The sequence below is a fragment of the Meriones unguiculatus genome, chromosome 18 (assembly GCF_030254825.1).
Source record: "Meriones unguiculatus strain TT.TT164.6M chromosome 18, Bangor_MerUng_6.1, whole genome shotgun sequence".
Lineage (NCBI taxonomy): Eukaryota > Metazoa > Chordata > Mammalia > Rodentia > Muridae > Meriones > Meriones unguiculatus.
In genome coordinates this window covers 13343439-13357609 of record NC_083365.1, presented here as the reverse complement: position 1 = coordinate 13357609, position 14171 = coordinate 13343439, and the positions used below count along the sequence as shown (strand labels likewise).

General features: G+C 45.6%; 1 protein-coding gene and 1 long non-coding RNA gene across 4 annotated transcripts in view; one reads left to right on the top strand and one right to left on the bottom strand.

Annotated features, from left to right (window-relative positions):
• Positions 1-6277: 6277 nt before the first annotated feature.
• On the bottom strand, positions 6278-13287 carry LOC132649031 (uncharacterized). Of its 2 annotated transcripts, none has more exons than XR_009587434.1 (4): positions 13212-13287; positions 12149-12237; positions 11987-12056; positions 6278-11345 (listed from the first exon to the last, which is right to left on the bottom strand). It is a non-coding gene; the product is annotated as an uncharacterized LOC132649031 (long non-coding RNA). The 2 variants fall into 2 exon arrangements; XR_009587435.1 differs by having other exon boundaries at positions 11987-12039.
• The window catches only part of Tmem87b (transmembrane protein 87B), a 36356-nt gene continuing 35415 nt past the window's right edge, over positions 13231-14171 (top strand). The window contains exon 1 of one of the 2 annotated variants that reach the window (XM_060371838.1): positions 13231-13537. In XM_060371838.1, coding sequence (XP_060227821.1) covers positions 13373-13537 — 165 coding nt within the window. In that variant the 5' untranslated portion in view covers positions 13231-13372. The remainder of the gene's footprint in view (positions 13538-14171) is intronic. The other variant, XM_060371837.1, reaches the window with a different exon arrangement.

The following is a 14171-nucleotide window of genomic DNA, read 5'->3' as shown; positions in this document are numbered from 1 at the left end:
GTGCACACATGGTGGCTCACGACTTGTCCGCCACTCCAGTACCAGAGGATCCGACACCCTCTTCTGGCTTCCACCAGGGCTGCACAAATGTGGCACACAAATGTACTTGAAGGCAAAATACTCAGACACATAAAATAAGTAAGTCTTTTAAAAGACGAAAGCTACATTTCTGGTCAACTAAACAGACATGGTTTCAGTTGTCTTAGAGTAAGCAGGATTCACTCTCTGGGCAGCTGGCAAGCAGGGTCATTCCTTAAAGGAGTTTATAAGGGAAAGGGGGTTTAATGAGTTTCAAAAGATACAGCCTCAACAAACATAAATTCTGATAGAAATCAGAAATATAACCCTATTTCTTTTATTTCTCTAAATAGTCCAAGCAAAGCCCATCAGTAAGCTACCTGTCTTAAAGTTTTGTTTGAGTAAAACAATCAAGGCAGACCCCTTTAGCTAAATTTCTTATTTCTATGTAACATTATTTTCCAAGTCAGCTTGTTAGTAACTCATATTTAATCAATGCTAAAGCTTGTTATTACACTTTCCCCTTCCCCAACATGGCTGAGCACATTTAAACCTCCTCCCTGAGAACCTAGGGTCTGTGAGGTTCTCAGCCATAGTCTTGAAGACTTGGAAATGTGGACACCACCAACTCTCTCAAACTCCCATTCAGTCTTTCACATTAACTATAAAGAGCTTTTCCTGTTCTCTGTGTATACACTCAAGTCACTTTTCAAAGTGGCTGTTATGGTAGAGAGTCCGAGAGAGGAAATGGGAAGAAACAAATCAGGTCATTGTCTTCTGCTAAGCTTGGAACAGGGGCTGGCAGTCAAGAGGACATGGAAATAAACAAACACCAGAAACGCTGTAATCTGCAGAGTGAGACCTGCCTGGCCTCTGAAAGGGCTTTCTTCTTCTTCTTCTTCTTCTTCTTCTTCTTCTTCTTCTTCTTCTTCTTCTTCTTCTTCTTCTTCTTCTTCTTCTTCTTCTTCTTCTGATTCTTCTTCTTCTTCTGATTCTTCTGATTCTTCTTCTTTTCCTTCTTCTTCCTCTCCTTCTTTTGTTTCTTTCTTTTCTTTACTTGCTCTAGCTCTTTCTTCCCCTCTTTTATTATTTATACAGTATTCTGCCTGCATGTATGCCTACACACCAGAAGAGAGAACCAGACCTCATTATAGATGACTATGAGCCACCATGTGGTTGCTGGGAATTGAACTCAGAACCTTTGGAAGAACCAACAGCACTCTTAACCTCTGAGCATCAGGGGAAAGTACAGTGCCATGTCAGCAGAAGAAAGGGTTGGATGGAGGCCTGCCTGGTTTCTTTGGACAAGACACCAATGTCTTTGGTTACAGCACCCTGCATGGGAAGGGGATGAGGTGAAGTCTTTGCAAGAACATTGTCCTTGCAAACTGGCTTGAGGTTCTTCTGAATCTGAGGCTCCATTCCCTATACAGTGCAGGACCAACACTGCAACATTTGTCATATCAGAACCTTCTCCCCTGACATACTAGCACTTACGCTTAGTCCTATACATTAACGCCTCACTCAGCCTGGCTCAGAGAAACATCTCTTTGCGCTGGGCAGCTGTCAGCACGGTGACTTGGAGTGGCTGAAGAGCTGGGAGTGACTGTTAAGTGCTCAGCCCTACACAGACACTTCTATCAGCTGTGTCAAGGCTCAGAGGACATCCTAGAAGAGAGGGCGGAAGAAAATGCAAGAGCCGGAGGATTGGGGTGGGAGGGGTGCTTGTTGTAAAATACTGTCTTCTAGATAGGACCTGGCTACTATACTCCCAACAGCCATAGTAACCGGCTATAACCTGAGCAAGTGTGTCAACATTCCAGCACAGATGGGAGGGGCTCCGGAGGCCCAGACCCTGTTGAGGAGCTGGAGGAGCTGTTGGAGAAAGGGGGAGTCATTTTCTTCAGGGGTGTGGCTACCAGTAGTTTGCCCATGCTCTGGTGCATGACCCCATACCAATAAACACAGGCAGCACTGACTGAACTCAGTGTGTGTGTGTGTGTTTGTGTGTGTGTGAAGGGGAAGTGCTGGAGGGATGGGAGGGAAAGGGGAAAGCATGAATATGACATAATATATATATATATATATATATATATATATATATATACATATGAAGTTGTTAAAGAGTAAACACAGTATTCTTTAAAAAGAAATAAATATTTCCTCAATGTATCAAATTGAGAGAGAGAATATACTTTAGATGTATTATTGAGGAAGTACGGAGTGAAGGATGGCATCATTCCTCACTCCTCACCTCAAGCAAACTGTTAGGTTCTGGAGTCTGCAATTTACTTCCTTTGCGCAAATTTGGTTCTTGTTAGTCACTGACCATGTGAGCCTTGGTGTCCCTTCCCGGTATGTGGAAGCTTTACCTATGGAATGCAGGGACAGAGGTGGGTCAGAATATAAGGGTCCTATCTCTCTCTCTCTCTCTCTCTCTCTCTCTAAGTCCACCAGACCAAGCAGAAGTTCCCCCACAGGAAATGGCCAAAGTACCATCACTTAGAACTCAAGCCCAGTCCTCATTCACAAAGTCAAGATGCTGTAACTTGCCATCAATGGCCCAAGCGAGCGGGGACTTCTGCTGACTCAGCAGGGGGAAAAGCCAGCCTCACAGAAAGCTTGCCCAACAGCAGCTTCCACTTCCCTAAAGACCTTGCCTTCTTCTGGAGGATAAATGGGAAATCAGGAAGTCTTTCATGAACATGTAATGTACAGTGCTCCTCCCTTTAGATCTTATTTCCACTCTTTTCAATAAAAACGGCTGCAAACTACTGTTCTGTTTAATGTAAGGCTTGTCCAATTCTTATTTCGCCACAATGCAGTGGTCGTTTCTAGAAACTGTAACCCACAGATGACTACTTTAGGATGCTTTCAGGAACAGCATTTTTGTTGTTGTTGTTGTTCAAGTGGGGTTTGCAGGGCTAGGGGTAGAGCTCAGTTGGTAGCCTACAATACACAAGGGCTCTCCCATCCCTGACACTACATAAAATGAGCAAGGTGCCACACGCCTGCTGTCAGATGATTGGGGAGTAGGGGCAGAAGGATAAGGAGTTCAAGATCATCCTTGGCTATAGGAAGAGTTTGAACACCCCTCCCCTCAAGCTACATGAGCCCTGGTTGTTGAAGAAAGACTTAGTGATTACAATTGTATTTATTACGTAAATATTATTAAAATAAAATCTTGCACAAAATGCAAAATAGATAAATAAAAATTAAAAGTTTGAAAAGAGAGAGCATGGAAGGGTCATGTGGATTCCACATATAAATATTTAAAAGAGAAATTTAAGAATTAGCTTAAGCCGGGTGCGGTGGTACACACCTAGGATCCAGCGCTCAGGGAGGCAGAGGCAGGTGGATCTCTGTGAGTTCAAGGCTAGCCTGGTCTACAAAGAGAGTCCAGGACAACCAAGACTATCCATAGAAACCCTGTCTCTAAAACAACAACAACAAAAATCTTAAAGAAATTTAAGATTTACTTTTTTTTTCCCCAAAGATTTATTTATTTACTATTTCTACAATACCCTGCCTGCATGTGTGCCTGCTCTCCAGAAGAGGATACCGGATCTCATAGATCTACAGATGGTTATGAGCCACCATGTGGGAGCTGGGAGTTGAACTTTTGGAAGAACAGCCAGTGAGTGCTCTTAACCTCGGAGCCATCTCTTTAGCTCAAGGTTTACTCTCAAATTTAAGAATTAACCCTTCCTACTCCTTAAAGATATGATTTGTTTTAGTTGTTTTGTTCAGAGAACACAATTATAAATGTAGTCAAGGAAGGGTTTTCAAGCAGCAGCTAATGGGTCACATACAACGGCCTCACCTAGTCACAGACAGAGAGGAGAAAGCCTAGCTCCGAGACCGGGATCTTACAGTGATGATCCAGACCTTGCTGCCTGGCAGCCAGAGAAGGCAATGTATGCTTTTAAAGGAGTCACTTCTTACAGAATATCCCTCAGAAAGCTCCACTCTGCATGGTTTGTTGTATCCGTCAGTGGTCACAGAGAAGTGGTCAGCTCTACTTGTAAGTCCTGTTTAAAGGCTAAGAAATCACTTGGAGACTGAACTATACCTGAGCTGGGATTTTAGGTTAGGTCCTCTCCATGCATTGTCTTTGGTTGGGGTACCATTGTCTTCAGGACCCCAGGGCTCAGAATTTTTAATTTGTTGGTCTCCTTATGCAGTTCCTGTCCCCTCCAGGTCTTTCTATCTGCCCCCCCCCTTTCATAAGATTCCCTGTATTCTGCCCAAATTTTGGCTATGTGTCTCAGCCTCTGCTTCAAGACCTCGATGAGTAGTCTTTCAGAGGCTCTCTGTGGTAGGCTCCTGTCCTGTTCCCTGTCATCTCCTACATCCAATGTCTATTGCATTTACCCTTCTGAATGAGGATTTAGCATCTTCCCTAGGGTCCTCCTTGTTGTTTAACTTCTTTAGGAGTATAGATTTTAGTATGTCTTCCACTTATAAGTGAGTATATACCATGTGTGTCTTTCTGTTTCTGGCTTACCTCACTCAAGATGATCTTTCTAGATCCCACCATTTGCCTGCAAATTTCATGATTTCCTTGTTTTTAATTGCTGAGTAGTATTCCGTCGTGTAAATGTTCCAGAATTCCTGTATCCATTTCTCCGTTGAGAGACATCTAGGTTGTTTCCAGATTCTGGCTATTACGAATAGAGCTGCTCTGAACAGAGTTGAGCAAATGTCCTTGTTGTACACTTGAGCATATTTTAGATAAATGCCTAGGAGTGGTATAAATGGATCTTGAGGAAGCTCTATTCCTAATTGTCTGAGAAAGCACCAGATTGATTTCCAAAGTGGTTATACAAGTTTACATTCCCACCATCAATGGAGGAGGGTTCCTCTTTCTCCACATCCTCTCCAGCATGTGTTGTCACTTGAGTTTTTGATCTTAGCCATTCTGATGGGTGTAAAGTGAGGAGAAGCAGTAAGGAGAGCAGGGGTTTCTCTGGCATGAACTCAGTGGCAGGCTCTCTGATCACCTCCCCCTGGAGGGGGGGCGGTGCAGCCTTGCCAGGCCACAGAGGAAGACAATGCAACCAGTCCTGCTGAGACCTAATAGGCTAGGATCAAATAGAAGGGGAGGAGGACCTCCCCTATCAGTGGACTAGGGAGGGGCATGGGAGGAGAAGAGGGAAGGAGGGTAGGATTGAGAGAAGACCAGGGAGAGGGCCACAGCTGGGATACAAACTGAATAAACTGTAATAAATGATAATAATACTATTTACTGTAATAAAAAAAAAAAAGACTAAGAAACCTTTGAACTAGAAACAGATAAACTTGCCCAAAGCAAGCTCTAGGATCCTGCCCCCTCGTGGCTTAGAAGGGAAGGATCATCAGTTGAAACCCCCAGCAGCTTTACACCATCTGAGCAGGTTGGGGGCAGGCTGCTGAGCAGCTGCTACCCACGGCCAAGTTCACAGATCAGTTCCTCCTTCCTGGGCCCAAATTTGTGTCTCTCTAGTTCTTTCATTCCGTACTTCAAATGGTGCCTCTAAAGAGCTTCCTTCAAGTTACCAGTTTTCTCTTCTGCCAGTTCCTATCTGTGGTTAGGTTGTTTTAAGGGGTGTGTGTGGGTGTGTGTGTGTGTGTGTGTGTGTGTGTGTGTGTGCGCGCGCATGCGCGCACGCGCATTTGCATGTGAGCACACACGTATGTGAAGGCGCACCTGTACGTGTATGCATGTGCACATGGTGGCCAGAGCTCAATGCTAAGTGTCTTCTTCTTTCTCTTCTTTTTCTTCCTCTTCTTCTTCCCCCTCCTCTCTTCTTCTTCTTCTTCTTTTGGTTTTCTAGCACCGGGATTGTGGGTACACCACAGGCCTGCTTTTTTCCGGAGGTGCCAGGAATCCAAAGTGAGGCCTTCCTGCTTGCCCAAATGCTCTCCATAGTCTCCACGGCCCCTCTGATGTGGTTTTCACTCTGGTCAGTATAGTTCTCCCGCTGTGGAACGGCTACGTGTTTGTTTCTTTGTGGACTGAAACTTCTGTTTCACCAGTTCCTATCTTCTTCCAAACTGGATAAGGGACACAGAACATTTGGCACCACATGCCTGAAGCCTGCTTCTTCCTCCGTTTTTCTGAAGTCAAGCTGGCTTTTCAAAACTGGCTTCTATTTCTTTATTGATACTCTCTATTGAAATGTAGGTGGCTGTGGTAGCACATACCTGTAATCCCAGCATTGGAGAGGCACAGATAAGGTTGCTTCATGTTCAGTGCCTGCCCACTCTACACAGACATTCCAGGCCAGATTGGGAGATCTTGTGTCAAAATACCAATAAAAGAACAAATAAATACATAAATAAATAAATTTAGAAAGCATTTTCTTTATTTCTCTGAACATATTTACAAATAGAAGCCTGCTTATGGTAAAGCATTTACCTAATAATTGCCAGTTAGGCCTCTGCAGGGACAGTTTCTACTGACTGCCCTTTCCTCCTGTATAGGATACTATCAGTTACTTGTGTGTTTTGTATTTTTTAGTTGAATATTTCTCATCATGTTATTACGGAAATTCTGGATTCCGAGGTGCCTTTCTATTAGGGGTGGGAATCATTGCTGTTTGTTTAATGACTTTCCTGAATTAATTCTGTATATCATGTTTTTGTGGTTTTTTTTTTCTACAGTGTGGGACTAATGTCTTTGATCAAAAATTATATATTCACTTTTACTTTTAGGCCTGGCGTTCTAAAGGCAGCACTGGAGCAGCCTAGCTCAGTCCTGAGAGGATGACTTAAATCGTTGAGCTGAGGAGAGTCCATAATCTGCTGATGGGCCTGTTTGCAGCTTACTGAATGGATTTTCTCTTCCTTCCTTCCTTCCTTCCTGCCTTTCTTTCTTTTTGCAAGTGAGGTGAACTATTCTTTTCCAAACTAATTGTGAACACATTAAACTGTTTCACTCAAAACATGGAAATTGTATTGGGGATGTTGTTCAGTTGGTAGTTACTGCCTAGCATGCACAAAGCCCTGGGTTCAAGCCTCAGAACCAAATAAACCAGTTGTGGTGGATATGCCTATAAACCCCAGAACCAGATGTGGAAGCAAGAGGATCAAAAGTTTGAGATCAGACTCAGCTGCCTAATGAGTTTGCAGTCAGGGTGGGTTACATGAGAACTTTTGTCAAAACAAAGCCAAAAAGCAAAAACAAACATAAAAAACCCACAAAATAAATCCAAAGACTCTCAGGCTCAATTAAAAAGGATATGAATTCTGAGTATATAAAGAACTCTTACAACTCTGCAATAGGAGGACAAATGACCCAGGTTTGTACCAAGCAAGGAACTTGAATTTACACTTCTCCCAAACTGTGCAAGTGGCCAATAAGCAAAAGAAGCTCAGCATCATCAGTCATTAGAGAAACTCAAGTCAACACCACTGCAAGAGACCACTTCATACCCGCTGAATCACGTAAACTAAAAGTCAGGCACCAGCAAGTGCCTGGAGCTGGGTGTGGTGGTGTGGTCCTGTAATCCCAGCACTTCTGGACACAGAGGCAGGAGGATCATGAACTGCAGACAAGCGTGGGCTACATGGGAGGACACTATCTCAAAAACAAATAGCTTCCATTCTGAGTGGCTATTCTAACTTTGCCAAAGTTCACTGAGTTGTATAGTCTTTAAGTGTGGTTCATTTTGGCATATGATTTTGGTGTGTGTGTGAATTTTTAATAATAAAGTTTAAAATAAAATAAGTCAATTAAAAAAAAAACATGTACACAAATGTCCATGAATGCATTAGCATTCACAAAAGTCGAAGATAGAAAGAAGAAAAATGTCCATCAGCAGTTGCTTGGAAAAACAACATGACATACATTAATCTAACAGAGTATGGTTCAGTCTCTAAAAGGAAGGGAAGGAAGGGAATTTTGACACTTGCTACAGCATGGATGACCTTGATGATAGTATGCTAAGGAAAAGAAGCCCTCTCTTTTCCAACAGATAAAATTATATAATTCCATGTGCTAGAGGTTTCTAGAGTAGTCATACTCAGACAGACAGAAAAGAAAATGATGATGGGGCTGGAAAAATACAAATTCAGTGTTTAATAGCTATAGAATTCTATTTGGGGAAGGGAAGAAAGTTCTGGAGATGGGTGGTAGTTGCACAAAAGTGTGAAAGTCTTTGACATTATTGAACAATGTTCTTGAAGACAGCTAAAATGGTATTTTTTTATCTTGTATGCATTTTACCATAATAAAAATATGGATTTTATCTCGGTCTATAAAAATAAATTAAACCATATTAATAACATTAAAAAACTCGTGATGATCTCAGTAGACATGGAAAAGTTATAAAACAAATGAACAAACAAACAACAAAACAGCCCTCATTTGTGACAAATGAATCTCATAAAACTAGATAATTCTGATAGAAATATCCTTGAAAGTAAACAAGGCAGGGTGTGCACTCTGCAGAGCCATGCCCCCTAGTGCTGTACTCACTAAACAGGCAGCGTAACAACTATTTACATAGTGTTACAACATGCTAGAGAGTGAAGGCCTCTGGGACTGGCCAGACAGCTAACTCCTGAACGTCTTCTGTCTCTCGACGTGTGCCATGGCATGGCATGTATGCTCCATAAATAAATGTTTTGGTTTTTGTTTTTTGTTTTTTTACGATTAAGATATCTAGATACTCAAAAGTGTTCAGGAGGAGGTGTATAGGTTATGTGCAGATATATTTTGGGAGACATAAGCATCCATAGTTTTTTTATGCCTGATCAGAATTCTGAAGGACAAGGGACCGTGGCAGTTCTCCACAGGCAGTACCCGGGGTCTCTGCTGAGGAGTCAAAGGGTCCTGCAATCTCGGAACGGCTTCCTCTACACTGCCCTCTCTTTCCCCTGTTTCCTCCAGCTGGCCCTAGCTCCCTAGCTCACACTGATCTCCCTCTGCCTGCTCACCTCTGCCTTCTCAGAGCCTGCCACCTCTGTCTGGGTCCTTGTTTCCTGTTCCACAGCCTGAAATTTTCCTCAGGTTGGAATTCAAAGGACTTAATCTTTCTCTCTCCTCTCCAACTTTCTCATTGAATGTATGTTCATGTGTGTGCTTTTTTTGTCCTTGTGCCCAACAACTTCCTGTTCCTTGGGAATAACTTTCATCACCCAGAGTCCAGTGTCCTAAAATCTATGGTTTTGTGCATTTGGTCTGATTTATTGTTTTATGCAGAAGTGTAAACTTAGATCCCATTATTATAGCCAGCAATAATCTCCAGTGCACATATTACAACCTCATTACTACTGAAGAGCCAAATGTCCATAAATAGACCGAGGAGTTGTGTGACTGTCCATATATACATCTCCAGGCTTTAAAAGAAAAGAAAGGAAAGGAAAAGAAAAACATCAATTCGGGCTCAGGGAGATGGCTCAGTGGTTAAGAGCACTGGCTGTTCTTCCAGTGGACCTGGGTTCAGTTCCCAGCAGGCTCACAACTAGTTGTAACTCCAGTTCCAGGGGATCTGATGTCTTCTTCTAGCCTCTGGGCACAGTGTGCAGACAGAGCTGCAAGGAAAACGCCTATATCCATAAAAATAAAACAACAACAATGCTAATACATTGAGAAATTCATTCATAGCTCATCTTATTTTATCTATGTTCATTCCCTTCTATCCCCCCTGTATTGTTTTGAAACAGGTCCTGAACGCTGTGTGAGTTCCTCTGCGAGAGCTGCAGAGTAAGTTTCCCCGGGGTGCTTGTGAGGCCTTCCTGCCTTTCCTTCCTCCGTGCCTGAGCTGACGTCAGCTGCCGCGCTCTGTATGTCTTTGCTTTCCTCAGACCTTGGAAGCGCTATCCTGCCCTGCTTATGGGACTTAAACTGTCCTCACAGGGAGAGCCATGCTCCAAAAATGAAGAGCTAAGTACGTGTGCTCACGGGGTCCTTGATGGCCAGCCATCGGAACTAGAAAGCATGTCACGTTAGACATGCGCATCGGGAACTTGAGCCTGGAGTGGGAAGCTATTCAAACATGTCACACTAGCTGGGCACTGTGGCACCCCGCAAGATTCCAAAGCTATGACCCAATATGTACCAGTTAGAAGAAATAAAGAGCTGGGCATGCTGGCCCATATCTATAATCCCAGCACTTGGGAGGCAGAGGCAGGTGGATCTCTCCAAGGAGGCCAGCCTGGTCTACAGAGCAAGTTCCAGGACAGGTAAAGCTACAAAAAGAGAAAAAAAAAATAGGAGGGAAGGAGGGAGAGGAGAGAGAGAGAGTATGAGAGAGAGAAAGAAATAAAGAAAGACAGAAAAAAAGACAGAAAGAAAAGCCAGTGAGCATTTACAGTCCCCGACTCCTCAGGAAGGGGTAAGGTATCATGGGCATCTCCTCTCTCTATAGTGGATGTTGAAGGGCCCGATCTGAGAGGACTAATTGGGAAGGAAAAAGGTTTAGGGGAAAGGGAGGAAGACAACAGCGGGTGGTGGGCTGACTATAATCACAGTCACAATACACTGTGTGTGTGTAGGAATGTCAATTTCTTTCATTTTATTCTATGCCAATAAATAAAATTGTTTCCACTATAAAGCAGAAAGAGAGAGAGAGAGAGAGAGAGAGAGAGAGAGAGAGAGAGGAGACACACACACACACACAGAGTCAAAGAGGCCAGGAATGGTACACTCCTGTGATTCTAGCACTTAGAGGAGGGTTGTGAGTTCAAGGACTGGTGTGAGTGAGGTCCTGTCTCAGTAAAGGAGAAAGAAGCTTTTTGGTGCATCTAGTCTACAAAGCAGCCAGCTCGGCAGCCCAGCACACAGCAGAGCTGTTCCCCTCTGTTCGTTGATGTCAGCTGCCCAGGACCACCTGGGAGCACCCCATCACCCATCTCCAGCCACAGAAAGATCAAAATCAGCAAGAGTCTGTACTGAGTGGGTGTGCTGCCTCTGCAACACCGTAAGGCTGAAAAGCTGTCCGTCTAACTATCATAAGCCGGGAACCATCTAAAGACACAATCCGGCTTCCTCGTGAGGTGACCCTGCAGAATTGCTCACACCCTCTTCCAAAGTCTCTCTGAGATAACATGCCATTTGCCGCCGTGGTAGCTGACTGGACAATTATGTTGTCTTGACTGTCCACATTCCATTCACTGTCACATTTGCTCACTGTCTGGATTGATTTATTAAGACTGACAAAAGCACCAAGAGGCTGGGCGGCTCAGACAGCAGCAATGAGCTCCTCAGGGCTGTGGAGGCTGACAGTCTCAAGATCAAGTTGTTGACACGGTTATTCTTCTGACTGCCTCTACCGTGGGCTGGTCGGGATCCTTTGGTCTACAATGTCCTCCCCAGGCTATGAATGTGTCCCGAGCTCCACCTGTGATAGGAATGCCAGTCAGGGTGGGATAAAGGCCCACCCTGAAGACCTCGCCTCACTTTCTCTATTCACATTTGATGAACTGGAGATTAGAACTATATCACTTGGGTTTCAGGGGCACAGTGTCTGCCTGAGAAGGCTAATTTATTGGCATTTACAATCCTTTCCTGAGGAACCAGAGCCTTGATTCCAGAGCCTGCTTCAAGAAGCATCTAAATCAAAGACATCTCTAAAATACAAGGATTCTTTAAGAAGTTACTTATAGACTTTTAAAATTAAATACATATTCTAGATTTATTTATTTTATGTGTGTGAGTATTTGGCCTGGATGTAGTGTGTGGATCACATGGTGCTTGGTGGCCAGGGAGGTCAGGAGAGGGCAACGGATGCCCTGTAACTGAAACTGAAGAAGCTTCTAACTTGCCATGTGGGTGCTGGGAACAAAACCCTGCCCCTCTGCAGCAGCAGCCGGCGCGCTTACCGCTGAGCCTTGTCGTTAGACTCCTTATATCTACACCACAGGATGTGACCAGCTCCCCGTTTGATCAGCTCTTTCTGTGGTGCTGGGGATGGAACCAGGGCCAGGGTATAGTGGGCAAATGCTGATGGCTCTGCGCCGTGTTAGGTTTTATTGATCTTACCCAGGGAGAATGCTCTGGACGTGGGAGATGATAACACATGCAGACATAATTCCCTGGAAATGGAATTATCCTAGAATAAGAACAGTCTAATCAACAAGAGCAATTATTCTTTAAGCAGGTGGAGGTTAAAGAACAACATGCCAGAGCCGGTTCCCTCCTTACACCGTGCAGGTTCCACGAAGAGAACTCAGGTAGTCAGGTTTGGCTGCAAATGCCTTTAACCTCCGGACCGTCTCAAGAGGCCATTTGCTCTGCAATAACGTAAAATCTCCGGTGAGTCTATTATCTGCTACCGCTGTGAGACACTGAATGAGCAGTAAGACACAGGTGTTCTGAGTAAATTACTGGCTCTATTAAGGGCACTCCTTGGAGTGTTGCTAGCAGAAGGTTTTTGGGGTGACCAGGGCGATATTAGAACTTTCTAGAGATCATTCCTCTCAATTTCACTGTGAACATAAGTGTGTTTGAAAAATAGTTAATTTATTAAAAATAAGTGAGTGAGAGGTATGAACAGCAACTCCTATGAAGTTAGCAATGTAATCTAATCCGGACTAAAAAGATTTTCAGGGAAGATTCAAATTCCTATGAAACATCATCAGGTTCCTAGTGCCATCTATTGGTGAGACGTGACTATTGCTCTAGAAACGAACCCCCCCCCCCTTTAGAGCTCGTTTTGATGGTTATTTAACAAGTGTTTTGTTTTGCTTTTAGACAAGGTCTCAAGCAGCTCACGCTGGCCTCAAGCTTGCTCTGTAGCTTAGGCTGTCTTTGAATTCCCACGATCCTCCTGCCTCCCGAGTACTGGAATCTTCATTTCTGCACACTTGTAATTAGAGAGCCCCATTCTGCACCCCGGCCTTCCAGCAGCCTTGCAGCCAGGTCTTTCTAGTTTCCCTGAAGGTCCTGCCTCCCTCTCCCCAACCCTTTCCCCCGACTCATATTCCCACACTCCAACCTTCCCCTCCAAACTGGCTTAATTCCGCCCAGGCCCGACCCTTTCAATCTTGTTGCAGTCTTGTGCAACCTCCGCGCTCCGGTCCCGCCTTCCCCGGGAAGGGCCCGCCTCCTTGCCACGCCCCGCGGCATAACCCCGCCCTAATTAAGCTCTTGGCCCTGCCTCCTCCTTCGGCCCCGCCCCTCCTCGGGCCAGCAGGGTTTTGTCCAGACTCTCATGCCTCCCCTCCTCGCTTCCTCGGTTCGCCCTAGGCCTGACCCTGAAACCCACCTCCAGGTTCCGCCCTGCTTCCTCTAGCGGCGCCTCTCCGCGCGCCGGCCGGGGCGCCGTCTCCCCGCCGTGGTCCCGCCCCTCCAGGGGCGGAGCTGCGCCAGGTGCGGCCCCGGGGCGTGGCTGGGTTCCGGGAGCGCAGGTGCGGCTTCCGTGTCAAGATGGCTGCCGCCTGTCGCTCTTGGGCTGGGCTCCCTCCCGGCCGCCTCTGCCGCTGGCCCGCCGGGGCCCAGCTGCTGAGCGTCGTCCTGTGCCTCCTGTGCTGGGTCCCGGCGGCTGTGGACGCAGTCCCTGAGCTCGGGCTTTGGACGAGGACGGTCAATGACGTAAGTGCGCTGTAGGGACTGAGGCGTGGCGCTGCTCAGGCTCTCAGGGCCCTGGCCGGCTAGCTCCGCCTGCGGACCAGTTTGGCCTCAGGCTTTTTCACTAGGCTCTGTCGGACCAGCAGCGGATCCTCTTGACACGCCTGCTGTGCCTTTTGCCTAGACTGGGCTCTGGGAAAGGAGCGTTCCCTCCTCCGCCTGACGTGGGCTTCAGGGCAGCTTTCCCTTCCAAACGCTCTTGCCGTTCGTGAGGCTCTCCAACCCGCTTCCTCCTGGCCTCTCACTGTGCCCTGACACGGCGTGCGTACATCATGCCTTCATGTATTCAGTTCAGAACCCCCAATCCCCCAATCTCTGCATTCCCAGCGGCATCGTTGGGACTGAACGCTTTGGCTAGATGACTGCTTCAGGGGCCACATCTCAAGGCCACAGGGAGGTTTGTCTCATCTTTCTGTTAGAGCATAAATATAATCTGCTCTAACAGTCAGGTATACAGTCACCTTGCCTCTCCTTTTCTTGGGTTTCTGTATGTTTTTTAGCGTCCGTATCACAGTTCAGGACTTCTACGTGTGTAGGTGGAGTGGGGTGTGAGCTTAGGAGTGTTTAAAGAGCAAGTCTGGAGGCAGAGGTGGGTGAA